Source organism: Lissotriton vulgaris, chromosome 2_2 (assembly GCF_964263255.1).
Source record: "Lissotriton vulgaris chromosome 2_2, aLisVul1.2, whole genome shotgun sequence".
Lineage (NCBI taxonomy): Eukaryota > Metazoa > Chordata > Amphibia > Caudata > Salamandridae > Lissotriton > Lissotriton vulgaris.
The window spans coordinates 157,666,106-157,688,616 of record NC_141688.1 but is presented as its reverse complement, the minus strand read 5'-3'; the positions used below and the strand labels follow the sequence as shown (position 1 = coordinate 157,688,616).

Here is a 22,511-nt window from a genome sequence, read left to right as displayed (position 1 = left end):
CACTTCTTGCTGGGGGCCTGGCTCCACCCACCAATTTTACACTGTTGAAGACCACAGGGGACAGGCTACCCATCGCCAGCTGCAGCAGACATTGCTCCTGCACTCAGGGAGCACCACAAAAATGCTGCTTCCATCATGTAGGAGTTTTTCCATGTATTTTCCTGCCTGCTTCACAGCAGGCAGGGAAGGAGATAAAACGTTCACTCCCAGCGGGCGTGAGCAGTTTTACTGCTCCTGCCTGCTGGGAGAGAACTTACTGTTTGCTCTCAAATGGCAGGAGCTGTTAAAGCTCCTGCCAAGCAAAAGCAACATCCATGTCCCGAGGGTGGGCACCACGGGACATAGGGAGGTCCCCAGAGCCATTTTGGCTCCAGGAGGGGAACCGTATGGTCCTCTCCTTTGCACAGTCTGGTCCCAGGGTGGTGGTGGTCCCTGGGGTCGGACAAAAAGATACTAGAACCTCTGTAGGGACCTATATTGCTTTTAACATTGAGTGAATCTCAAACATTAATAAGAGAGATGCCAGAAAGGAAGCTACAAAGTATTATCAAAACATATATATTTTATTAATCTTTTTTGTTTTCTAAGGTGAATATTTTTGGGAACATTTATAAGTCTGTGCATATCATTTTGTTATCACAAAAAGATTCATCACTTTTACATACATTTTTTCTTTTTATAACATTCATAAGCAAAAAAAGCGTGCCCTCTCATAAAAGTTGATCCTAACATTCATACACACATACTCACAACCCAATCATACTGTTTCTTTTAGTTTAAAAAAAGGGACATACCTATCTACATAAACAACAAGGTCTAAATCATACAAAACACAAGGCTAACATAAATGGCAACTCTAAGGTGTGCTATATGAGATGGAGTGGGAATCTAGATGGTACAGTTCCGCTAGTTAAGTTGGAGTTCACTAGTTCATGTCCAAGACAATAGGTGTTGAGCCGACGTACGTTTCGGTGAATATCACCTTCCTCAGGGCCATAGACAACATATACAGAGATACGACATAGGTAATATTAGAGAAATTGAGGGCACAGTACAATTTCTGAAAATAGAGAAAAAACATTTATGAGTTCTATTATCTCTTTACATTTTTACCTTTTTTAACATTGTAGCTGGTTGGCATCTACAAAAATACACGAGTACATTTCATTAATGAGGGAGCTCATAGTTAGCCGTAGACATGAAGATGGCTATGGTCTAATTAGATTGAATGAGTTCTAGTCGAGAAAAACCAGTGAAAAAAGAGCAAAGGTAGAGCTAAATAAATTAGTTCCCATTCATAAAGTACACCCTGTGTTTTAACATATTATTTATAAGGAGCATGCAGTGCTGATAGGGTAGTTTAGGGTGCTGTGTCTCATAGACATATGGGAATAAATATACCTATGGTGTGGAATGGTCTCAGCATAGATTGTATTGAGGAGCGGATGCTGGGCGTTCTTTTTGAGGCATAGACTAAGGAAAAACATGGAAATGTGTGTAAATATTTATTTAGTTCCAAAAGGGTTTCACCTAACATTCTTATTGTGTTGGTTGCATTATGTTACCTGGATTTAAAAGATGAGAGCTCTTTGGTTTTCTTGAAGTGAGATCCTTATGATTCGGAACCTCTATATTTCTCTGTGCTGAAATAAGTGCATGAACTAATGAATATATGGAGTTTTACCCGCTAGCAAAGAAGTTACTGGCGAACCTACGACATAGGCAGTACCTGGTCTTTAGTATCTAACTCTTCAGTGTTTAAAATCAGCCAGCCTCTCTTTTTTTCTGTTTTCCTATAGTGAGATAACATAGATTTCGATATAACATGGGGTTATCTCTTGACAATCTACGTTAGTCAAAGATTGCACTCCTGGCTCTGGTGGGTGACCTAGTATTTTATTTACGGGGCCATTATAATTATTTACGGAGAGCACCCGCCCAGGACGTGTTTATACAGCTTAAAAAAGGGTTATGGATTCTGTACCCTGATGTCGCTGTGAGTAGGCTTATTTTGTGGCATCCATCATAAAATGCCTCACGATACGGCTGCAGAGGATTATAACGAGTAAATAGCCTAATTCGATTTCTCGTCTTACCTAATGTTGAAGGTCTGGCGCCGCAGTCAAAGATTCCAACGACTCAGCCTGGTGTAAGGCATATTTGCGACGTGTTTTAAGGAGTTTCAATATAACCTAAAATAAAGATTTTGGAAATGAGGCAATAGGCTGGGCGTAGCTGTACAGAACTCGACTTGAGTGTCAGGTTCTCAAACTAAAGAGTTGACTTATCGCGCTTTTTTTGGGTGTGCCTTTTTTAAAACTGTGCTTTCATAGGAGTTGCTTTTGCTTAAGCCGGTTTTAGTGGCAGGAGTGCGAGCTAGCGAGAACAGGACGAGATTTCAATGTTCTCTTACCTTATGTGCATGTAGCTGTAGTCGTAACCGGGGGTTCTTGTGGAAAAAATCCTTGAGTAGGGGAAAGCTGCCTCGAGGGTCAGTTTTAAAAGCAAGCTCCAAATTGTGGACAGGTGGGTGCTCACTGCCATAGAGGTACGACTCATTCTGTGCATGTGTTGCGAAATCGCTAGACATAGATGACAGACTCGAGGTGCTTAATCCAAACGTGGTTGCCATATTGGAATGGGTTTTAATGGCATAATTTTAATCAAAAAACAGGGTACTATGAAGAGACGAATCGGGATGTTTATGATGAGCTATATTTTAAAGGCACAGATTTTGTGGAAGTTTACAGTATGGTATAGACAGTGGGTAGAGTTACACATAACTCCTGGAATGCAGGGTGTGTACTAGCTCTGATAACTCACGCTATATGGAGAGGTCATGGTTTTCTTTACAGTGTCACTATCCAGGATATTTCTTTGTTGTGTCCAAACCGGACTGTGTCCAGGAAGTGAATCCAAAAGGTCTCTCGTTTTTTGCGGAAAATCGTCGCATCCTTTCCTGGTGGTGTGTGAACATGCTCTAAAATCTGCCATCGCAGATCTTTTTCATTGTGACCGTATTGGATGCAATGTGGTACCATGGGGGCATTTGTTTTTTTGGTTCTGATTGCAAATTTGTGTTCAGAAAATCTAGTGCGGAATTCTCTGGACGTCTCACCTATATACCCTATGTCACACGGACATTTAATAAGGTATATGGCGTTTGTAGTTCTGCAGTTGGTCATTTCTTTTAAGCTTCCTTGTCTTTGGCCATAATTCCATTTCTCTCCTGGAATTACCTGGTCACAAGCATGGCAGTTGCCACATTTGTGGTTGCCTTTTGGTAGTGGATTTCCATCCATGGTTTTCTGTTTGTTTCTTTCTTTATTTTTCCACCTACTGTGGACCAGTTTGTCCCGGAGATTTTGATTTCTCCTGAAGGCCAAGATTGGTTTGCTTAATTTGCCAGCCTGGTCATTGATGTTCAGAATTTTCCAATTGTTATGGATCACCTTCCTGATCTTATTATTCATAGTGGAATGGTTTAAGACACACACGAGTTTTTGTTCCTGGGGTTTTGGGGTTGGATTTAATAACACATCCCTGTTATAGTATTTCGCTCTTTTCATAGAGTTTCGTATAAGGCGTTTGGGATATCCTCTTGCTAGTAGCCGTTCTGTCAGTTGGTTGGCATGTGTCATGAAGTCTTTCATAGATGTGCAATTTCTTTTAATTCGTAAGAATTCTCCAAAAGGGATAGAGTCCTTTTGGCAATTGGGATGGTAGCTGCCATGTTCCAGGATGGTATTTTTGGCTGTCGGTTTCCGATATAGGTCGACTGTTAGTTCTCCTTCAGTGTGTCGTATCCAAATGTCTAAGAATTCCACTTTGTCTGGGGAAGAATTATGGGTGAATTTCAGATTCGTGTCTGCTAAGTTGAGCCATTCAATGAATTCTTTTAAAAGGTCTTCTGTTCCCGACCAGATGAAAAAAATATCGTCTATAAAACGATGCCATCTACTGATATTTTCAAAGAAAGGCGCGATTTCATTGAAGATGTTCTTGCGCTCGAATTCACCCATATATATGTTGGCTATGCTGGGGGCACAAGAGGCCCCCATGCTGACTCCTTTGACTTGATGGTATACGTCATCTCTGAATTCAAAAAAGTTGTTTTGTAGAACCAGTCTGAGACATTCCAAAATGAATGTATCGGGTCTAGGTCCAGGTGTTCTTGCTAGAAGTGCCGCAACAGATTCCAATGCCTTGGTCTGGGGGATATTTGTGTATAATGATTCTATATCACAAGTGACAAGCAGTTGGGTAGTATTATTGAATGGAGAATGTTCAAGGACTTTGATCATGTGCACCTACCCTGGACATGCTAGGACCAGAAGTGGCCATTTTTGAAAAAAGCGTCCTCAGCGAACTAGAAAGAGTTTTAAAATACATCCCAATGGCTCACACCAATCTAGAAATAGAAGAAAGACAAGCTTTGAAAACATTACAGAACAACCAGGACATAACAATAAAACCATGCGACAAAGCAGGAGGAATTGTGATCATGAATACAAGCTACTATGCAGATAAGATCAATCAGATGTTGGGAGTAGAGGAGCACTATAGAAGAGCAAACAAACGATCTCTCAGCAACCTGGCGGATGAAATAAAAGAAACAGTAACCAAGGCTTTCATCGAAGGGCATATCTGCCAAAAAGAAATGGACTACCTCATTAACACCAACCCAGTGGTCCCCGCAATCTATGGTGTTCCAAAAACACACAAAAACACAATGGACCCACCTCTGAGACCAATAGTAGCTTCCATAAACTCCAGTACAGAACCACTTTCTAAATATTTAGACTCTTTTCTGTGTCCTCTTACCACCACGTATGCATCTTACATCAAGGATACTGGGCACATGATCAAAGTCCTTGAACATTCTCCATTCAATAATACTACCCAACTGCTTGTCACTTGTGATATAGAATCATTATACACAAATATCCCCCAGACCAAGGCATTGGAATCTGTTGCGGCACTTCTAGCAAGAACACCTGGACCTAGACCCGATACATTCATTTTGGAATGTCTCAGACTGGTTCTACAAAACAACTTTTTTGAATTCAGAGATGACGTATACCATCAAGTCAAAGGAGTCAGCATGGGGCTTCTTGTGCCCCCAGCATAGCCAACATATATATGGGTGAATTCGAGCGCAAGAACATCTTCAATGAAATCGCGCCTTTCTTTGAAAATATCAGTAGATGGCATCCTTTTATAGACGATATTTTTTTCATCTGGTCGGGAACAGAAGACCTTTTAAAAGAATTCATTGAATGACTCAACTTAGCAGACACGAATCTGAAATTCACCCATAATTCTTCCCCAGACAAAGTGGAATTCTTAGACATTTGGATACGACACACTGAAGGAGAACTAACAGTCGACCTATATCAGAAACCGACAGCCAAAAATACCATCCTGGAACATGGCAGCTACCATCCCAATTGCCAAAAGGACTCTATCCCTTTTGGAGAACTCTTACGAATTAAAAGAAATTGCACATCTATGAAAGACTTCATGACACATGCCAACCAACTGACAGAACGGCTACTAGCAAGAGGATATCCCAAACGCCTTATACGAAACTCTATGAAAAGAGCGAAATACTATAACAGGGATGTGTTATTAAATCCAACCCCAAAACCCCAGGAACAAAAACTCGTGTGTGTCTTAAACCATTCCACTATGAATAATAAGATCAGGAAGGTGATCCATAACAATTGGAAAATTCTGAACATCAATGACCAGGCTGGCAAATTAAGCAAACCAATCTTGGCCTTCAGGAGAAATCAAAATCTCCGGGACAAACTGGTCCACAGTAGGTGGAAAAATAAAGAAAGAAACAAACAGAAAACCATGGATGGAAATCCACTACCAAAAGGCAACCACAAATGTGGCAACTGCCATGCTTGTGACCAGGTAATTCCAGGAGAGAAATGGAATTATGGCCAAAGACAAGGAAGCTTAAAAGAAATGACCAACTGCAGAACTACAAACGCCATATACCTTATTAAATGTCCGTGTGACATAGGGTATATAGGTGAGACGTCCAGAGAATTCCGCACTAGATTTTCTGAACACAAATCTGCAATCAGAACCAAAAAAACAAATGCCCCCATGGTACCACATTGCATCCAATACGGTCACAATTAAAAAGATCTGCGATGGCAGATTTTAGAGCATGTTCACACACCACCAGGAAAGGATGCGACGATTTTCCGCAAAAAACGAGAGACCTTTTGGATTCACTTTCTGGACACAGTCCGGTTTGGACACAACGAAGAAATATCCTGGATAGTGACACTGTAAAGAAAACCATGACCTCTCCATATAGCGTGAGTTATCAGAGCTAGTACACACCCTGCATTCCAGGAGTTATGTGTAACTCTACCCACTGTCTATACCATACTGTAAACTTCCACAAAATCTGTGCCTTTAAAATATAGCTCATCATAAACATCCCGATTCGTCTCTTCATAGTACCCTGTTTTTTGATTAAAATTATGCCATTAAAACCCATTCCAATATGGCAACCACGTTTGGATTAAGCACCTCGAGTCTGTCATCTATGTCTAGCGATTTCGCAACACATGCACAGAATGAGTCGTACCTCTATGGCAGTGAGCACCCACCTGTCCACAATTTGGAGCTTGCTTTTAAAACTGACCCTCGAGGCAGCTTTCCCCTACTCAAGGATTTTTTCCACAAGAACCCCCGGTTACGACTACAGCTACATGCACAAAAGGTAAGAGAACATTGAAATCTCGTCCTGTTCTCGCTAGCTCGCACTCCTGCCACTAAAACCGGCTTAAGCAAAAGCAACTCCTATGAAAGCACAGTTTTAAAAAAGGCACACCCAAAAAAAGCGCGATAAGTCAACTCTTTAGTTTGAGAACCTGACACTCAAGTCGAGTTCTGTACAGCTACGCCCAGCCTATTGCCTCATTTCCAAAATCTTTATTTTAGGTTATATTGAAACTCCTTAAAACACGTCGCAAATATGCCTTACACCAGGCTGAGTCGTTGGAATCTTTGACTGCGGCGCCAGACCTTCAACATTAGGTAAGACGAGAAATCGAATTAGGCTATTTACTCGTTATAACCCTCTGCAGCCGTATCGTGAGGCATTTTATGATGGATGTCACAAAATAAGCCTACTCACAGCGACATCAGGGTACAAAATCCATAACCCTTTTTTAAGCTGTATAAACACGTCCTGGGCGGGTGCTCTCCGTAAATAATTATAATGGCCCCGTAAATAAAATACTAGGTCACCCACCAGAGCCAGGAGTGTAATCTTTGACTAACGTAGATTGTCAAGAGATAACCGCATGTTATATCGAAATCTATGTTATCTCACTATAGGAAAACAGAAAAAAAGAGAGGCTGGCTGATTTTAAACACTGAAGAGTTAGATACTAAAGACCAGGTACTGCCTATGTCGTAGGTTCGCCAGTAACTTCTTTGCTAGCGGGTAAAACTCCATATATTCATTAGTTCATGCACTTATTTCAGCACAGAGAAATATAGAGCTTCCGAATCATAAGGATCTCACTTCGAGAAAACCAAAGAGCTCTCATCTTTTAAATCCAGGTAACATAACGCAACCAACACAATAAGAATGTTAGGTGAAACCCTTTTGGAACTAAATAAATATTTACACACATTTCCATGTTTTTCCTTAGTCTATGCCTCAAAAAGAACGCCCAGCATCCGCTCCTCAATACAATCTATGCTGAGACCATTCCACACCATAGGTATATTTATTCCTATATGTCTATGAGACACAGTACCATAAACTACCCTATCAGCACTGCATGCTCCTTATAAATAATATGTTAAAACACAGGGTGTACTTTATGAATGGGAACTAATTTATTTAGCTCTACCTTTGCTCTTTTTTCACTGGTTTTTCTCGACTAGAACTCATTCAATCTAATTAGACCATAGCCATCTTCATGTCTACGGCTAACTATGAGCGCCCTCATTAATGAAATGTACTCATGTATTTTTGTAGATGCCAACCAGCTACAATGTTAAAAAAGGTAAAAATGTAAAGAGATAATAGAACTCATAAATGTTTTTTCTCTATTTTCAGAAAATTGTACTGTGCCCTCAATTTCTCTAATATTACCTATGTCGTATCTCTGTATATGTTGTCTATGGCCCTGAGGAAGGTGATATTCACCGAAACGTACGTCGGCTCAACACCTATTGTCTTGGACATGAACTAGTGAACTCCAACTTAACTAGTGGAACTGTACCATCTAGATCCCCACTCCATCTCATATAGCACACCTTAGAGTTGCCATTTATGTTAGCCTTGTGTTTTGTATGATTTAGACCTTGTTGTTTATGTAGATAGGTATGTCTCTTTTTTTAAACTAAAAGAAACAGTATGATTGGGTTGTGAGTATGTGTGTATGAATGTTAGGATCAACTTTTATGAGAGGGCACGCTTTTTTTGCTTATGAATGTTATAAAAAGAAAAAATGTATGTAAAAGTGATGAATTTTTTTGTGATAACAAAATGATATGCACAGACTTATAAATGTTCCCAAAAATATTCACCTTAGAAAAAAAAAAGATTAATAAAATATATATGTTTTGATAATACTTTGTAGCTTCCTTTCTGGCATCTCTCTTATTAATGTTTGAGATTCACTCAATGTTAAAAGCAATATAGGTCCCTACAGAGGTTCTAGTATCTTTTTGCCTGATTTGTCTCTCCCCCCTCTGGACCTCAAATTAACTGGGAGAACTCTTTCTTACTAATAGGTCCCTGGGGTCGGAAACAGCCCAAAAGGGGTGCCTGCCATTCCCCCTTCCCCTTTAATTATCCCTGGCCTGGCCCGGTGAGGTGAGGGTCCCTGGGCCATAAACGGCCTGGGGAGTAAAACCTCATGGCCACCCTTTCCCTTTTATTTTCCTTGGCTTGCCTCCTGGGAGTTGGCGTTTCTCAGTGCTGAAATCGGCCATGGGATGGGGATGCATACACCCACTGTCCAATATGCCTATATAGATTTTCCCTGAGACCTGGGTACCCGGGGGCTGAAGTAAAAACAAGCATGGGAGACCGTGGCTGTTTTGTTTTTAAAATTGTTGAGATTCAACGATCCGTCATGATTTGTGCTGCAAAAAACAAATGCTTTTTGGCCTGATGGGGTTTCTGTGGAAACTCACCACCAGGCCTAGGGGGTAAAAGGAATCCTACCCTTCGTTCTTCTCTTTTTTAACTGCTGAACGGAATAACATCAGAGCACTTACAAATATAAACATATCAGGTGCCCTGGTTGATGCTCTACATCACTAAAGCGCAAATGATCCTAACTTCTTGGGCATTGATGAAGGCAATGCAAGTGTGTTTCCTCTCTTATTCCACATTGAAAAGCTATCTGAAATCCTTAATGGAAATAACTCCATTGTTGATCTATTGGACCGCAAACTGATCTGGGGTGACTGCGATGAATGATTGATTTTTCCTTGCCTCCTGGTGATTGTAGTACATGATTCTCCCTTTTAATTATGCACAAAATCAACAGCAAGCTCCGCCCATTTGGCCATGCCCCGTTTCCTTAGTAGTGTGTAGAGGTATTCCCCCTTTTTCCTATGTTGATGGACAGCTTAACAAAAGGCCTCCTAGTATGATTTTGGTGACACTTTATTGATGCAGAGGAATACAAGGACATCTCCACCCAGCAAAGAAGCACTTACTTTATTTATTTAAGGAGGAAGTACCCCTGTTTGGTGGAGATTCATCTCTTTGTAGTCTTGTCATCTTCCCTTGACGAGGCTTCAAGTTATCAGAGATTTGTAAATTACGCTTGAGGAACAATCAGATTGCCAACATTACATGCACACTTTGTGGTCCTTTATGCAGCTGTAGTGTAGAATATGCACAAGACATTTCATCAACATGGTAGCACTTACTAAAAGCTGACGCTCCGCTTCAGTAAGGCATAAACAATCCTAATTTCTTGGGCTTGGCGAAAGCAAAGCAAAGGTGTTTCCTCCCATATTCCACATTGAAAAACTATATTAATTCCTTAATGGAGGTGAATTCATCATTGATCTATCAGAGGACAATCTGATGATTAGTGACTGTGATGAGTGGTTTCTTCCTTGAAGGCCCCTGGTGAGAGCAGAGTACATGTGTTTCCCTTTTAAATACACTAAGTGTGCAAATGCCCAGCATCTTTAGTACCACTGACACACCCCTCACAGACATACACAGGCACTCCTACACCCACTCATAGGCCCACACAGGCCCTCAAGGAGCCACTCACAGACCCACACAGGCACTCACACAGGCACTCAGACACCCACTCACAGACCCACTAGCATACACACACAGATGCTCACACCCTTACTCACACAGACACTCACAGACCCTCACACAGGCCCACACAGCCACTCACACACCCACTCTCAAAGATGTTAGGTAACAGTTAGGATTAGAAAGTTTAAAAATATAGAAATTCACTGAAAAAAACAAAGCTTACAGGGACGTTTTAGTTAGGAAATAGAATTTTTTGTAAACTTTGAAATTCATTGAAAAAAACAATGGTTACAGGGACATTATAGTTAGGCTCAAATTTCACTTGTACAAAACCATTGAAAATCAGCAGTTAAAATTACCTGAGCTAACTGTAACTTACGCACCCACAATGCATTGCTTGTGACCTCACATATTACACCACTCAACACCAAATTGTGCAGCAGGTACAGAAGTTCAGACTGCAGGCCTTTGGGTGCAAATTCAGATTCCAGCGGGGCAGTCTTATATCCCTTGTTAGTTTCAGGCAGCTGATCTCAAAGGATATTCACCTCTCACATATTTATTCTTAGCTTCTGGGCATCAAGAGGGGGTCACCCTGACCAGTCGGATTCCGGGAGCCACCAAGGCGCATGAACACTACCTCCAAAATGTGGCATCTTCTTATCCCAGAAAGCATTATTCCTCCAAAATCCATCATTGCTGAAATCTCAGCAGAGCAGTAAGAGCTAGCTAAACCAACTCAGAGTGTGGCCCATTTCTATAAGCTCCCCATTGTCATATCTGCAAATTCCTCTCCTAAGCCTGCCATCTGGTGGAAGGGGGTGGGCTTGGCTTGCATTCTAGACTGTCCTGTTCTTCTTTGAAGCTCATGCTTTATGGCCCATCCCGCCACATGGGATTCCTTTGCAGCTCCAAAACCCATACCATCAGATTGCCTCTGCTCAGCCGAGGCTTTTATCATCTAATCTAGGCAGCCTGGCTAATCCTTTTAGAGAAGACCAATCAAAGAAGACTGCAGGAAGGCTGGATTTTGGCTTACAGAAAAAAAATCTTATAACTTATTTTCTGTATAAATTATAGTAAATTCAACAATGGCAATCTGCTGGATTTATCAATACTATTCTGTTAAGTCTTTGAATTATATTTTATTCCTTTCCTTGCAATAATTATGCTTTCATAAAATACGCCAATGTTAGCCTATTGGCAAAGTATCTACAATGGGGAAAAAATAAAAAATGCATATTTACCTCACTAGGCTTTATAAGACATTTTATAAGGACCATGTGGATAGTAACATGAACTCCCAACTCTGGGACACCTGGTGGGTATCTAATAAGTAAAGAATGTTTTTGATTATCACTTCTAAAGGTGTAGTTCTGCATGGGGGTGAGTCAAGGTGGAAGCCGTCATCTTTTCAAGTTAAGGAAAGATAGAGTTATTATCATCACTCATAATACGTTTCTCAAAAACCTGTTTTTGTATTCAGCAATTGTTGGCTCTGAGCAGATTTAGAGGGTGAGACACAGATATATGTGGAGGCCCAGAGAGCTAGAGTAAAAGATTGAAGCATAGGCAGTGTGTGTTTGTGAGTGACTAACTGAGAGAGCAAACAAGTCAGCGATAAAACTTTCTATGTATTTTATCTGTCGGACATCAATGACCAGCTGGAATAGATGTTCCTATACATGGTGACGAGTTGCTGAAATGCGCCTTACTCATTCCCCATTCATTTCAAAATTTTGAAGAATTTAGCTAAGTGTGGGAATTTCTTTTTTGTAGACACCGGGCCCAATTCACGAAGTTGCGGAGCCGCCGCACTTGGGATGGAATCTCCGCAATGAACACTGCAGTGTGGAGTGTGGAACCCCGAGATTCCACCCCAAGTGAGGAGATTTCACACTCATAACTCTAAGAGCCTTAAGTCCCTTTGGGAATTGAGCCCACCATAAGTGAGAGCTGTATATTAATTAGAAGTGTATGCAGTAAGTGCCAGAGCAGGAATCTGGATGGCCCTCAATTAGAATCTCGTATTAGCAGGCAGTTAAGGAAACATGCTGAAGAGACCTAAGACTTCCTGCTCAGTCTGTGATGTAACCAACTCTAGCTGAAGTTTGCTCTCAATCTACTGGGAATACCGACAAAATGTTTTTTTAAGGAAACAATGAGGGAAAACGATGGACTTTATAACAGGTTTCAGAAATAAGACGACTCAAATATAAATGTTATTGTAGAAAATGTAAATAAAAGAAATAGCAGTTGATTAATAATGATATTAGATTGCTTTTACTAGCCTAACAGTGCCAACTGTCGGTATTACAAATCCTTCCTGTTTTAATGTTCTGTTTAAAGCTACGCTGATTGTGCTTTTTAATCATCCATATGTAATAAGAAACCCGCATAACGCTATTTGAAAGATTTTCATTTAACTATTGCTGTTTTACTGGTTCGTTTTTTTCTCGATAATGTGTATTTTTGTCAGAATCATTGTGGTGTTGTTTTAAGGATATTTTATATCCAAATAAAGATTATTATTATTAATAATGTCAGGGGCATGAGCCTGAATGTGTTTTGCTGCATTTTATTTCATGGCCAAAGTCAGTGTCATCTTAACAGTTCAGAACAACTTTAAATCTGATTGCTTATTTTATGCTAATTAGGCCCACATGATCCAAACAATATTGAATTATACTTAAACTTTCAAAAACTGGGTACCCATAAACCAGCTGACAAAGGGCTTGACCAGGATCCCAAAAATCTGTAGCATAACACAGGGTAAAGAAAGAGTGAGAGGAACAGGTAGGTAGCGAGAGGGAGTGATACTGAGAAGAAAAAGCAACATAGATGAGATAGTGAGGAAGATCACTTTTTTCAGGAGGCTCTTGGAAGATGGAGACCCTGGACAACTGTTCACATTGGCCATGCCTTAAACAGTCCCTGCCCGAAGTGTAACTTGTGGTATAGAATGGCTTCCTAAATATAACAAGCATTTGGAATGCAATAGGTCTCGAATTTGCGAGAGTGTTAGCTATTGGCATTGTAAATGATAATGGCTTTTATTTATGCTTTAATAACCAAAACATAAGCATTGTCATTTACAATGCCAAAAGCTCAAACTCGCGTAAGTGTGAGACCAATTGCATTGCAGATGCTTGTTTGTGTTTACATTGGCACTTAAACATGCCTTTGTGTCGGGGAAACGTTGCTGAGAGTCCCAAGAGCTCATGTTACAGAGTGAGGAGTGCAGCCTCCCGGTCACAAACAATTCACAAGCTCATTACATGCTCCCGGATTCCATCTGAATGAAAATACATGCAAGTTTATCACGCAATCCTGTAGCACATAATGAACTTGTGAATTTGTGATCAGGATGCTGTATTCCGCACTCTGTGATGTGGGCTCTTGGACCCCACTTGAGTTTATGTCCAGGGCGCGCATTCCCTTCAAAATATTTACTGCTAACACTACAAAGGAACAATTAAAAAAAAGTCCCTGAAAACGAAGGATCAAAAAAAAAAACGGGAGGATATCCGAAGTTAGGCGCTGCTGCTGGGAGGAAACCAAGGAGGATAAAGAGGGACGAAGAAGGGATAGTGACCAATTGCAGCCAAGCCTTTTGAAAGGACAATCATACTAACGAATCAAAGTCAATGGGCGTTCTGTCAGCCCAGTAGTATATATAACAGATCGAGAGACTGCGCATGCGCTCTCAAGGCTCGACCTAAAAAAGGACTGTGTATGAGAAGCGATAGTAAATCATGTCCAGCTCTGCCCTAGCAAAGCAGTCTCCAGAAAACAATAAAAGATCTGGCTGTTCTAATCCTTCCGATTTCTTTCACTTATAGTTTTTGACAGCGCCAGAAAGCTTGTTCTGGGCAGGGCCGGACTGAGAAGCAAAACCGGCCCTGGAAAAGTGCTCGGCCGGCTCATGGGGGTGCGACCGAGCTCTTTGGCGGGGCCGGTTTTCGGCCAATTTTGTTACAGGGCCCCTTTTGCAGCAAACACTGCAAAAACGGCCCTGTAACAAAAACGGCCCGCAGGGCCCAAAACCGGCCCCCACCCTTGCTGCGCACCGGGGGATTGCCCGGTGCCCGCAACGGCCAGTCCGGGCCTGGTTCTGGGTAGCCATGCACTATGTAAATCTTAAACATAAAAAAATGTGCCACCATTCATTTTCAGAAACAAATATGTACAGACATTATTTTTCCAAACTAGCCTGCCCGTATGCCCATTTCAAGCACTTATCTATGAATACATTCGAAGACATATGGAATATTATTAAATTCATTAGTAGAACCGTAACACGATTTGCCAGGTGACCCTATGTGCCATGTCAGATAAGCCTCTAAGTTGTTGGTTCTTACAGTGCCCATTATTGTGAGTGTCCTTACAATGTGAAGTTCAACTGGGGTTGGAGTTATGAAAATATGAACAATTAAACACTTTGTTTTTCTGCAGGTGACACACTTATTCGACAACGGTGGAACTGTCTTTTTTGCAATCTTCATGGCAATATGGGGTACGTTTCTGTTCATTTCTTGTAATCGTTTAGAAAATTGCAATGTTGGCAATATGAAATCTTGCTACTTAAAGAAATGTATAGTGATTTTATTTTTCATTTATGACCAATAATGTTATACCCTATGGCACAATGTGGTTAGTTGTGTCCAGCTCTTGGAGAACAGCCTCTCCACCTCTTCAGGTATTCTATGATATACAATCCAAGTGCATATTACCTAGAAGTGCGTTAGAAACCGCACAACGCACATTTCCATATCGCCGGATTTTTTCGCTGTGATAGCGCGCAATTATCAATGCGCATCACGTAGGCGAAATGAAATCCGGACGTAAAAGCTGAGATACAGAGCAGAAGTTTACGAGTCTTCAGGGCAGAAAACTCAACTCGACCTCAGCAGCTGGGCCACGGATGCAAGATGGCGGAAAGGCAGGCACCAAAGAGACCTGGTTCAGACCAAACTTATGAACCAGCAAAGAAGAGGAAGGAAGACAAATCGGCAGAGAAAAAAGAGAACACAAATCCGCTGCAGTCTGCGGGCTCGCTAACCTCGCCAAAACCTGGCCCCTCGTCCATTCTGCGGGAAGCCGAAAGTAGTGTGAGACCAGTTACTCCAGCAATCTTATCTGTGAAATCTCGAATACAGAAATTGAGGGGTGAAGTTTTTAAAACCCCAGTGACTAGTAACAACCAGAGTGACTGCAATCCTTCACATGCGGAGTTTAATGGTGTGTGGAATCCTGGTAACTATTTGGATTTCAGTGCAATTGTTGTGGAAAATCAAGACCACTGTCAAGAAACTGACCAGGTGGTAGTGAAATCACTTGTTGACTTGTTTGAGAAGCGGAAGACTCCAGATCCAATCCCAGCCTCTCTTCCAGAACCACTAAAGATCGAAACGGAAGGCACCAGTGCCATTTGTATGAAACTCTTCAATCATCCGCAGGCCTCAGCTAGCCTATCCAGTGCCATCCGCCTGCGAACGGAGCGGGAGGCAGAGGTAACATTGCTTTGTGGAACATTCGATCCCAAAAATCTGTGGGTAAAGGCGATGACTAAGCAGCAAAACTGAAGACAGAATAGTCAGCTGGAAATGGGGCCGTCTAGTGCGGAGAGCTTACAAGACCACGCCCAGACAGGCGAAGGGACATCAAAAAGTGCTTCATTTCTAAAAAGTACTCCACGGAATCTCACATGGATTCTTCCACTCCGGACAACTCGGAGATGATCAGCTCCGTAACGTGTCTGAGGAGCGCAGCGTCTCCTCCCTGGAAATTCGCTTGAAGGGTTATTCTTTGGAGAATGATTTAGATGCAAAGAAGCGCACCAGCTCGCTTCGCAAAGTAACCTTTGCATCACAATCTGAAACCATCCCATCCACAAGTTATGAAGATGGTGATTCAATTTCAAGCATTTCTCAGAAGGCTTCAGAAAATGAATCTGACCAGCCAGATGACCACACCGAAATGGAGCAGAATGGAGCACTGAATAACTCTGCCATGATAGACCAGATCTTCAAGGGAGTGCTCGACATTGAGAACTCTGAGAAATCCGAGCCAGAAGAAAACGCTCAGGATGAGCTTCAAGACTGGCCTCCTCCCTTCTTAGCCTTATCACCACTCGGAAAGTCTCTCAACCTAGAGCCTGTTGTCACACCATTGAATTTGGTGGTGTCCAGCTTGCCTGAACTCAGTGAAACTTCCAACGATAACACTGCTACCACTGGCATCCCGGTCTCCTCTTACAGTGATGCTGGTCCCCCCTACAGCATTGATGCATATAGATCTCTGTGGCGCAGTCTCGCACCAGCGGGTGTCGATGGCATACCACCTCAAAAGAAACCCTCGCTTCTGGGCCATTCCAATGTACACCACAGCGGATTTCTGACTATGTTCAATGACGTAAGTGGGTTTGGAGCCTGGAACAGACACTGGTGTGTCCTATTTAGGAATTACTTGTCATACTGGGCATATCCTGACCAGGAGAAAACCATGGATCCTATAGGACAAATCAATCTCTTTAACTGTACTAGTCCACAGATTGAGGCTACCAGCTGGGAGTTTTGTGTCCGTCCTAATACTCTGGAGTTGATTACAGCGCGCCCTCTGCATGAAGATGACACTGAGACTTTGGTGACTCAGTGCCGCAATAACCTCTGCTTCTCATTAGAAATTACTGTCTGCGTCCACTCCTGGGCACCCCCAAGGTGGAAACCAGGCATCCTTAGCGTTGTGGGGGACGTTGTGGAGATTAAGCAAGCTATTGCCCAGAGTTGCAGAGTGGGACTCCATGATTGGATTAGGCACCGAGGCGAGAATTATCAGGTCCGTGGAATTTTGAGCCCAAGACCCGCCGAGGCGGGGAATTGAACCCTGGTCCCGGGCTAGACCTCTGCATCAGGGTCTGCCGCTCTAACCATTGAGCCACACTTCTCCACTTTGCATGTCATTAGCGACGTTTGTCGCCGACATGCAAAGTGGGCTTAAGCCAGGCGTTAAAATGCACTTGTGGATAGGGCTCTAGGAGTATCGCCGCTTTCTCGGCACAATTCGCCGAAAAAGCGGCGATACTTCCCCTTGGTAATATGCCCCCAATCTTTGCACAAAGTTGTGATCATCTGCATCCCTTGTGAGCCTGGTCAATGAATAACTCGGACTTAGATTCAGTATTCCCTGCTTCAGACATCTTTTTTTAGGGGGTAGGGTTTGGGGAGGGGGGGGTTAATATCAAGGAGGGGGACTATGCAACCCAATCATTGACATTGTTCTTGAAAAAGTGTTTTTTAAGGCGGGAGATACTAAGGAAATAAAGATAGTGCATGCTATTTGGTACTTGAAATTTACATTTTTCTAAACCTAAAATTACTAATTGTGTACAAAAGGCCTTCAAACATATGCGTCGTGCACAACACACCATCGTGCTCCATTCTTAATTAGGATTCGAAGCAGCCTGATATTTAAATAAGTGTCAACGTTTACTGTCATCTGTATATAAAAATGAAGGGTTGACACAAGTAGGTTCTCTCTCCATGAATCGCGGTCGGTATGTGCCAGTGCATAGAGCATGCTGTGATTTTTCATCTTGTAGAAGTAATCCATGCACGAGTGTGACCTTTGCTGTAGAGGATGCTAATTGCTTTGCTGTAGAGCAATATCAATGTTCTACTACAAATGCCTTAGAGAACAACTAATTCTTTATGGCTAAGAACTTATGATAAAATTGTCAATTACTACTGCCTTTTTATTGAGCAGGGGTGATGCGCCGTTATCTGCATATTTATGAACAATTATTATGATTTATGCTTTGACACCTTAAAGGAAAGAAATGTGGATATATTGGCACTCTTTACCGATGGCTCAGGATATGGGCCAATATTTCCCCATCCGCAGTTCTGCCGATACTGGGGGTAGCAGTATCTCTTGGGGCAGAAGAAATCCTGCCCAAAGCGAGTTAGACCTGAAGGATCACTAAGAAATGAGTTCTTACTAGGGGGATAATTAGTTCCACGCCGACTACCCAATAATTCCTTATTTTCAAACAAAACCTCCATCTGGAGATGTTGCTGTTTTCAGCTGCCCAAATCTCCAGGCGAAAATGAACAGGACTGTTGTGTCTGTGTTGAATTTATCATTCCAATGAGGCCAGTAACTGCTCTAACCAGCTCCACTGGAATTGAGGGCACTCATAATAAAGGTCAAAGTGGTGGTTGTTTTTAATTAAAAAAAAGTATTTAGAAATGCAGATAGTATTCTATGAGGACAGATAACCTCACTGGGGTCTGAACTTCAGACTAAAGATGATGTCCAGTGTACAGCCATTTTATACATAGTTGTGTGATCGTCTTACTTACTTACTGTTGAAATTCATCTCTCCTGGATCTCCACTGTATCCAGAATGCCACATTAGGTATGCTACTAAACACATGCAGTTTATTTAGCAGCATTGGAGTTTCCTAGATGAAACCAATACTTAATTGTAAAAATAATTTGCAAAAAATATAAGTGTTGGTCTACAATCGTTTAGTAAGTTGGCAGTGTGAACCAGAATGGTGGCAGGCCTTACCTGCAGTGCCACCAACTACAGGCTGTTAACCCAGCCGAGAGTCAGGAATACAAAAATAGTACTACTTTATTTAATTTCATTTCATTTTATTTGATATTCTATTCCATTTATTTTATTTCTATTTTCTGTTGCGGTTCATGGAAATAGAAGAAGGATGCCAATGAACTGGAATGGTGAAAGATCATTTGTTGACTGATACTTCCTCTGCTTAGAGTGGAAAACCGAGGCACAAATGAACCGTTGCCTGGAACAACATGGTAGACGAGGCAGGGAAAGTGTCTTAGAAAAGTAAATTTTCTAGGTTCAGCGTTCCAGCAAATGTTTTGTAGCTTACCGAAATAAAAAAAAAACTGACCACTCATTCATCGAATGTGAACACACCACAGCTCATTAACACTTCACATAGACCCATTAATGTTTTCACATATTTAGTGTCGTTTCACTGTCATTATTTGTATCGCTTTCTGATATTTTTCTTCTTTACTCCGCACTTACAATTGCCCTGTGATTTCTTTATTAATCACTTTCCGTAAACATCTTTGTGTTTTTTTATTTATTTCCCCTGTTCATATATTTTCTGCATTCTTAATGTTTCCCTTTGGGACATCTCTTTCTTTTCCCTTGCTTTTATTTTTGTCTCACTTACTGTAGTTTAATGTACACATTTGTTCTTCTTGCTCTCCAATTCACACTGTATCATGCCTTCCTTTCGTCCCTCTCCTTCTCCCCTCCTTGATCCCTGCCTACATCCCTGTCTTCCTTTCTTACGGTCTTCTTTCCAATCTTCCCCTCTTCTCCCTAGCCTCTGCCTTCCTACGTTCCCCTTTCCTTTATTTATTCCATCATTCCTTCCACTCTCTTTTAGGTTGTTCTTTTGCCCTTTCTTTCGTTGTTGCCTTCGTTTTATTCATCCCCTCTCTTTATATACAGATTTCCTCACTTTACAGCTCCTTTACGTTTGCCTACCTGTCTTTCCTCCCCCCCCCCCCAGAAACATCAGTATTTGATCTAATTGACTTCTTTTATAAGATACTGGATTCAGAGTCATAATGCAGTGCTCCACGCGAGCAGGATGCTGCATTGCAGATATTACTCAGCCCACTGCAAGATAAGCGCTTTCTTGAACCAGCTCTTATCCTATGACATAATATTATTTGGCTTTGAAAACTAAAAGTCATACACCACTAAGAAATAAAAAAAAGAGCCCCCTGTCTATTTCCATGAAAGGAGTGAATGCCAGATTCAGGGAGGATCCCGGCGAGGCCCACCTGGGCATGTAAGTCCAATCCATGTCAAGGAAGCATCTCCCCCCAAAGGAGTGCTTTAATTAAATATTGATAATTTACATACTCTGCTGCAGCTCTGTTCACTCCCCCTTGGCAGTGTGCATTGATGACCTGTAGGAAGCTTCTCTGACAACAAAACGTCTAGGATAGATTTCAAGTCTGATGAATGTAGTCCGTTCAGTTCTTGGCACAACATTGGTTTTAGAATTCAGTCACTTTACCAAGTCCTTTCAAGTCTTGCTATGCTGAGGGGTGATTGGATGGTAAGTTATCCATTGGAATAAAGTCAAGTTTGTTTCCTACATGGCGGTACTCCGGCTCTTCTACGACAGTTGGATTATGGTAGGAGGAAGCTCCGTATCTTACATCATACGGTTCCACTGAATCATCCAGTCTTAGAACTGAAAAAAATGTTTTAGTTGTGATTAAAAAACATTTTAACATCAAAAAGTCAGTATCATGTAAATAACAGAACCTCCAATATACTGTACAACACTTAAAACCAGATTAAGATGGCTTTTCTGAAACTATATGCATACAGAATAGTGCGCCTATGCAAAATGTTGTATGTGCAATAGTAGATTTTGTGAACATGCAGGCAGGACGAGTCCAACTTAGAATACTTGAGCCGATGCACAGTTGTGGCTAGCCCAGTATTAGGTATATTTCTGTATGGACAACTGTGAGACCTTTTGTGTCAGCTTTACCTGAGCGCTAGGTCTCACTGAATGTCCCATAATGTTTATGCGTCTAGGATAGCTGCTTATTCCTATAACCTCTTTCTTCATAAGTGGTTCCTTTGAGTTCTATTTTAACACAAGTTTATTTTATTCAATTTTCCTATTCTTAGTTAATACATATTTACATTATTTTTTAAAACTTGGATTAGACTTTCCTGTTTTGTTCTAGTGTTTAAGGCATTGGTATCCCACACATATCTTTAAGAACTGTAGTTGAGCTCAGCTAAGTTGCAAAAGCTGAGCCAGAGAATACCTTTACTGAGAAAGATTAGTTTAAGTTTATGAGATACCACGAGGTGTGGCTACGTGCCGGCAAAGATGGCCACCAAATGATAAGACTCCTGTACCTACGGAATATAATTCCCAAATTAACCAAACAATATTCGTCCTGATGAGCACAATCTACTTTATGGATGTTCATAAGGACAGGAGCAGCAGCTAGGCTGAAGAAAGTCCTATAAAATCCCCCGAAGTAGCAATCCCAAAGAGCAAGACCAGTGGTGGAGACACATACTCCGTCCCACAGTAGGAGAGGGCAGGGCACACCATACGCAGAGGTGGGTGGTCAGCCTATGAGGCAGAAGTGCAGCAATCCAGAGATGGGACCTAAACATAACGTAGACTTAACAGTGCACCAGTTGATGGAACTCACTCTGAGGTGGAGACAGTGAGTGAGACAACCCGAGCGAGTGGTAAATCATCGGCAGTTATTGCCAGGTAAATGGCGCAAATAGGCCCTTAAAAATGGGGCCAAAACCAGGTCAAATCTTAGCAGCGACCTGGAAGTGGAACCCCGATTCACTAAGGAGCAGGACAGCAAGACTTCCTGGGGTGCAGTGATGCTGAGTGAGGGAGCCCAAGAGAGGCGGGGGTATCAGTGGTGTGCGCTGGGTGTGGGGGTGCAAACTAGGCTAAGCATTCAGGGGGCTAACTGGGCCAGACCTAATTAAATCCCTCCACTGGGAAATGCGCATCCAGCCACCAGATGAAGGGAGAGGATCATCGAGGTGCCTCTTCTATTTTTCTAGGGCACCTGAGGCCCTGTTTGCCAGCTAGATCAGAGCACCCGATCAACATTGCCGGGTGCTAATACCCGCTGGAGAGAGACCTGGAGATGATTTTCTTTGGGCATGAGCGATATATTGGCAGGAAGGGTCTGGGAGAATCTGGAGGCCACTAAGTGAAGGGAAAAGTAGGGTCATGCTCCTCCCCGGCAGCGACCACAGCTGATTTGACCAAAGATATCAGCGGCAAAACAACGGTGTGAAGGTGCAATGGTGTGGGCGGGTGGGCCACGGGGATCAACATAACAACATGAACGACAATGCTATATCACGGGGATAAGAGGCTGAAACTATGAGGGAACAATAGGAATAAATCTATGGAGAGCAGACCTTAAAAAACTGGGTGAAAGACACTAAGTCTCTCAAAATCAAGATCAATCAACTACAAAACATAACAAATTTATCGAAGCTAAACTTGAAGACTACAGGGCCACTCAAGGCACAACAATATCAGGGTTGTGGGCTTCCGAAATGGCGGAATGGCCTGGTGCTAAACTATTTTTGGAGGATTTGCCACTGAACACATTCCAATCCAAGGGACTTTCACAATTCTTCTCTGTT

At 42.0% G+C, this 22,511-nt stretch overlaps 2 protein-coding genes and 1 pseudogene across 2 annotated transcripts in view; 2 read left to right on the top strand and 1 right to left on the bottom strand.

Moving 5' to 3' along the window:
- The window catches only part of ANO3 (anoctamin 3), a 1,465,374-nt gene that overhangs the window by 766,895 nt on the left and 675,968 nt on the right, over window positions 1-22,511 (top strand). The window contains exon 12 of the mRNA XM_086959492.1: window positions 14,741-14,801. Within this exon, the coding sequence (XP_086815618.1) occupies window positions 14,741-14,801 (61 nt within the window). The remainder of the gene's footprint in view (window positions 1-14,740; window positions 14,802-22,511) is intronic.
- LOC147729179 (uncharacterized) lies at window positions 15,217-19,096 on the top strand (annotated as a pseudogene).
- MUC15 (mucin 15, cell surface associated) overlaps window positions 19,438-22,511 on the bottom strand; it is a 60,230-nt gene continuing 57,156 nt past the window's right edge. Inside the window, exon 4 of the mRNA XM_086959491.1 lies at window positions 19,438-20,547. Coding sequence (XP_086815617.1) covers window positions 20,387-20,547 — 161 coding nt within the window. The 3' untranslated portion in view covers window positions 19,438-20,386. The remainder of the gene's footprint in view (window positions 20,548-22,511) is intronic.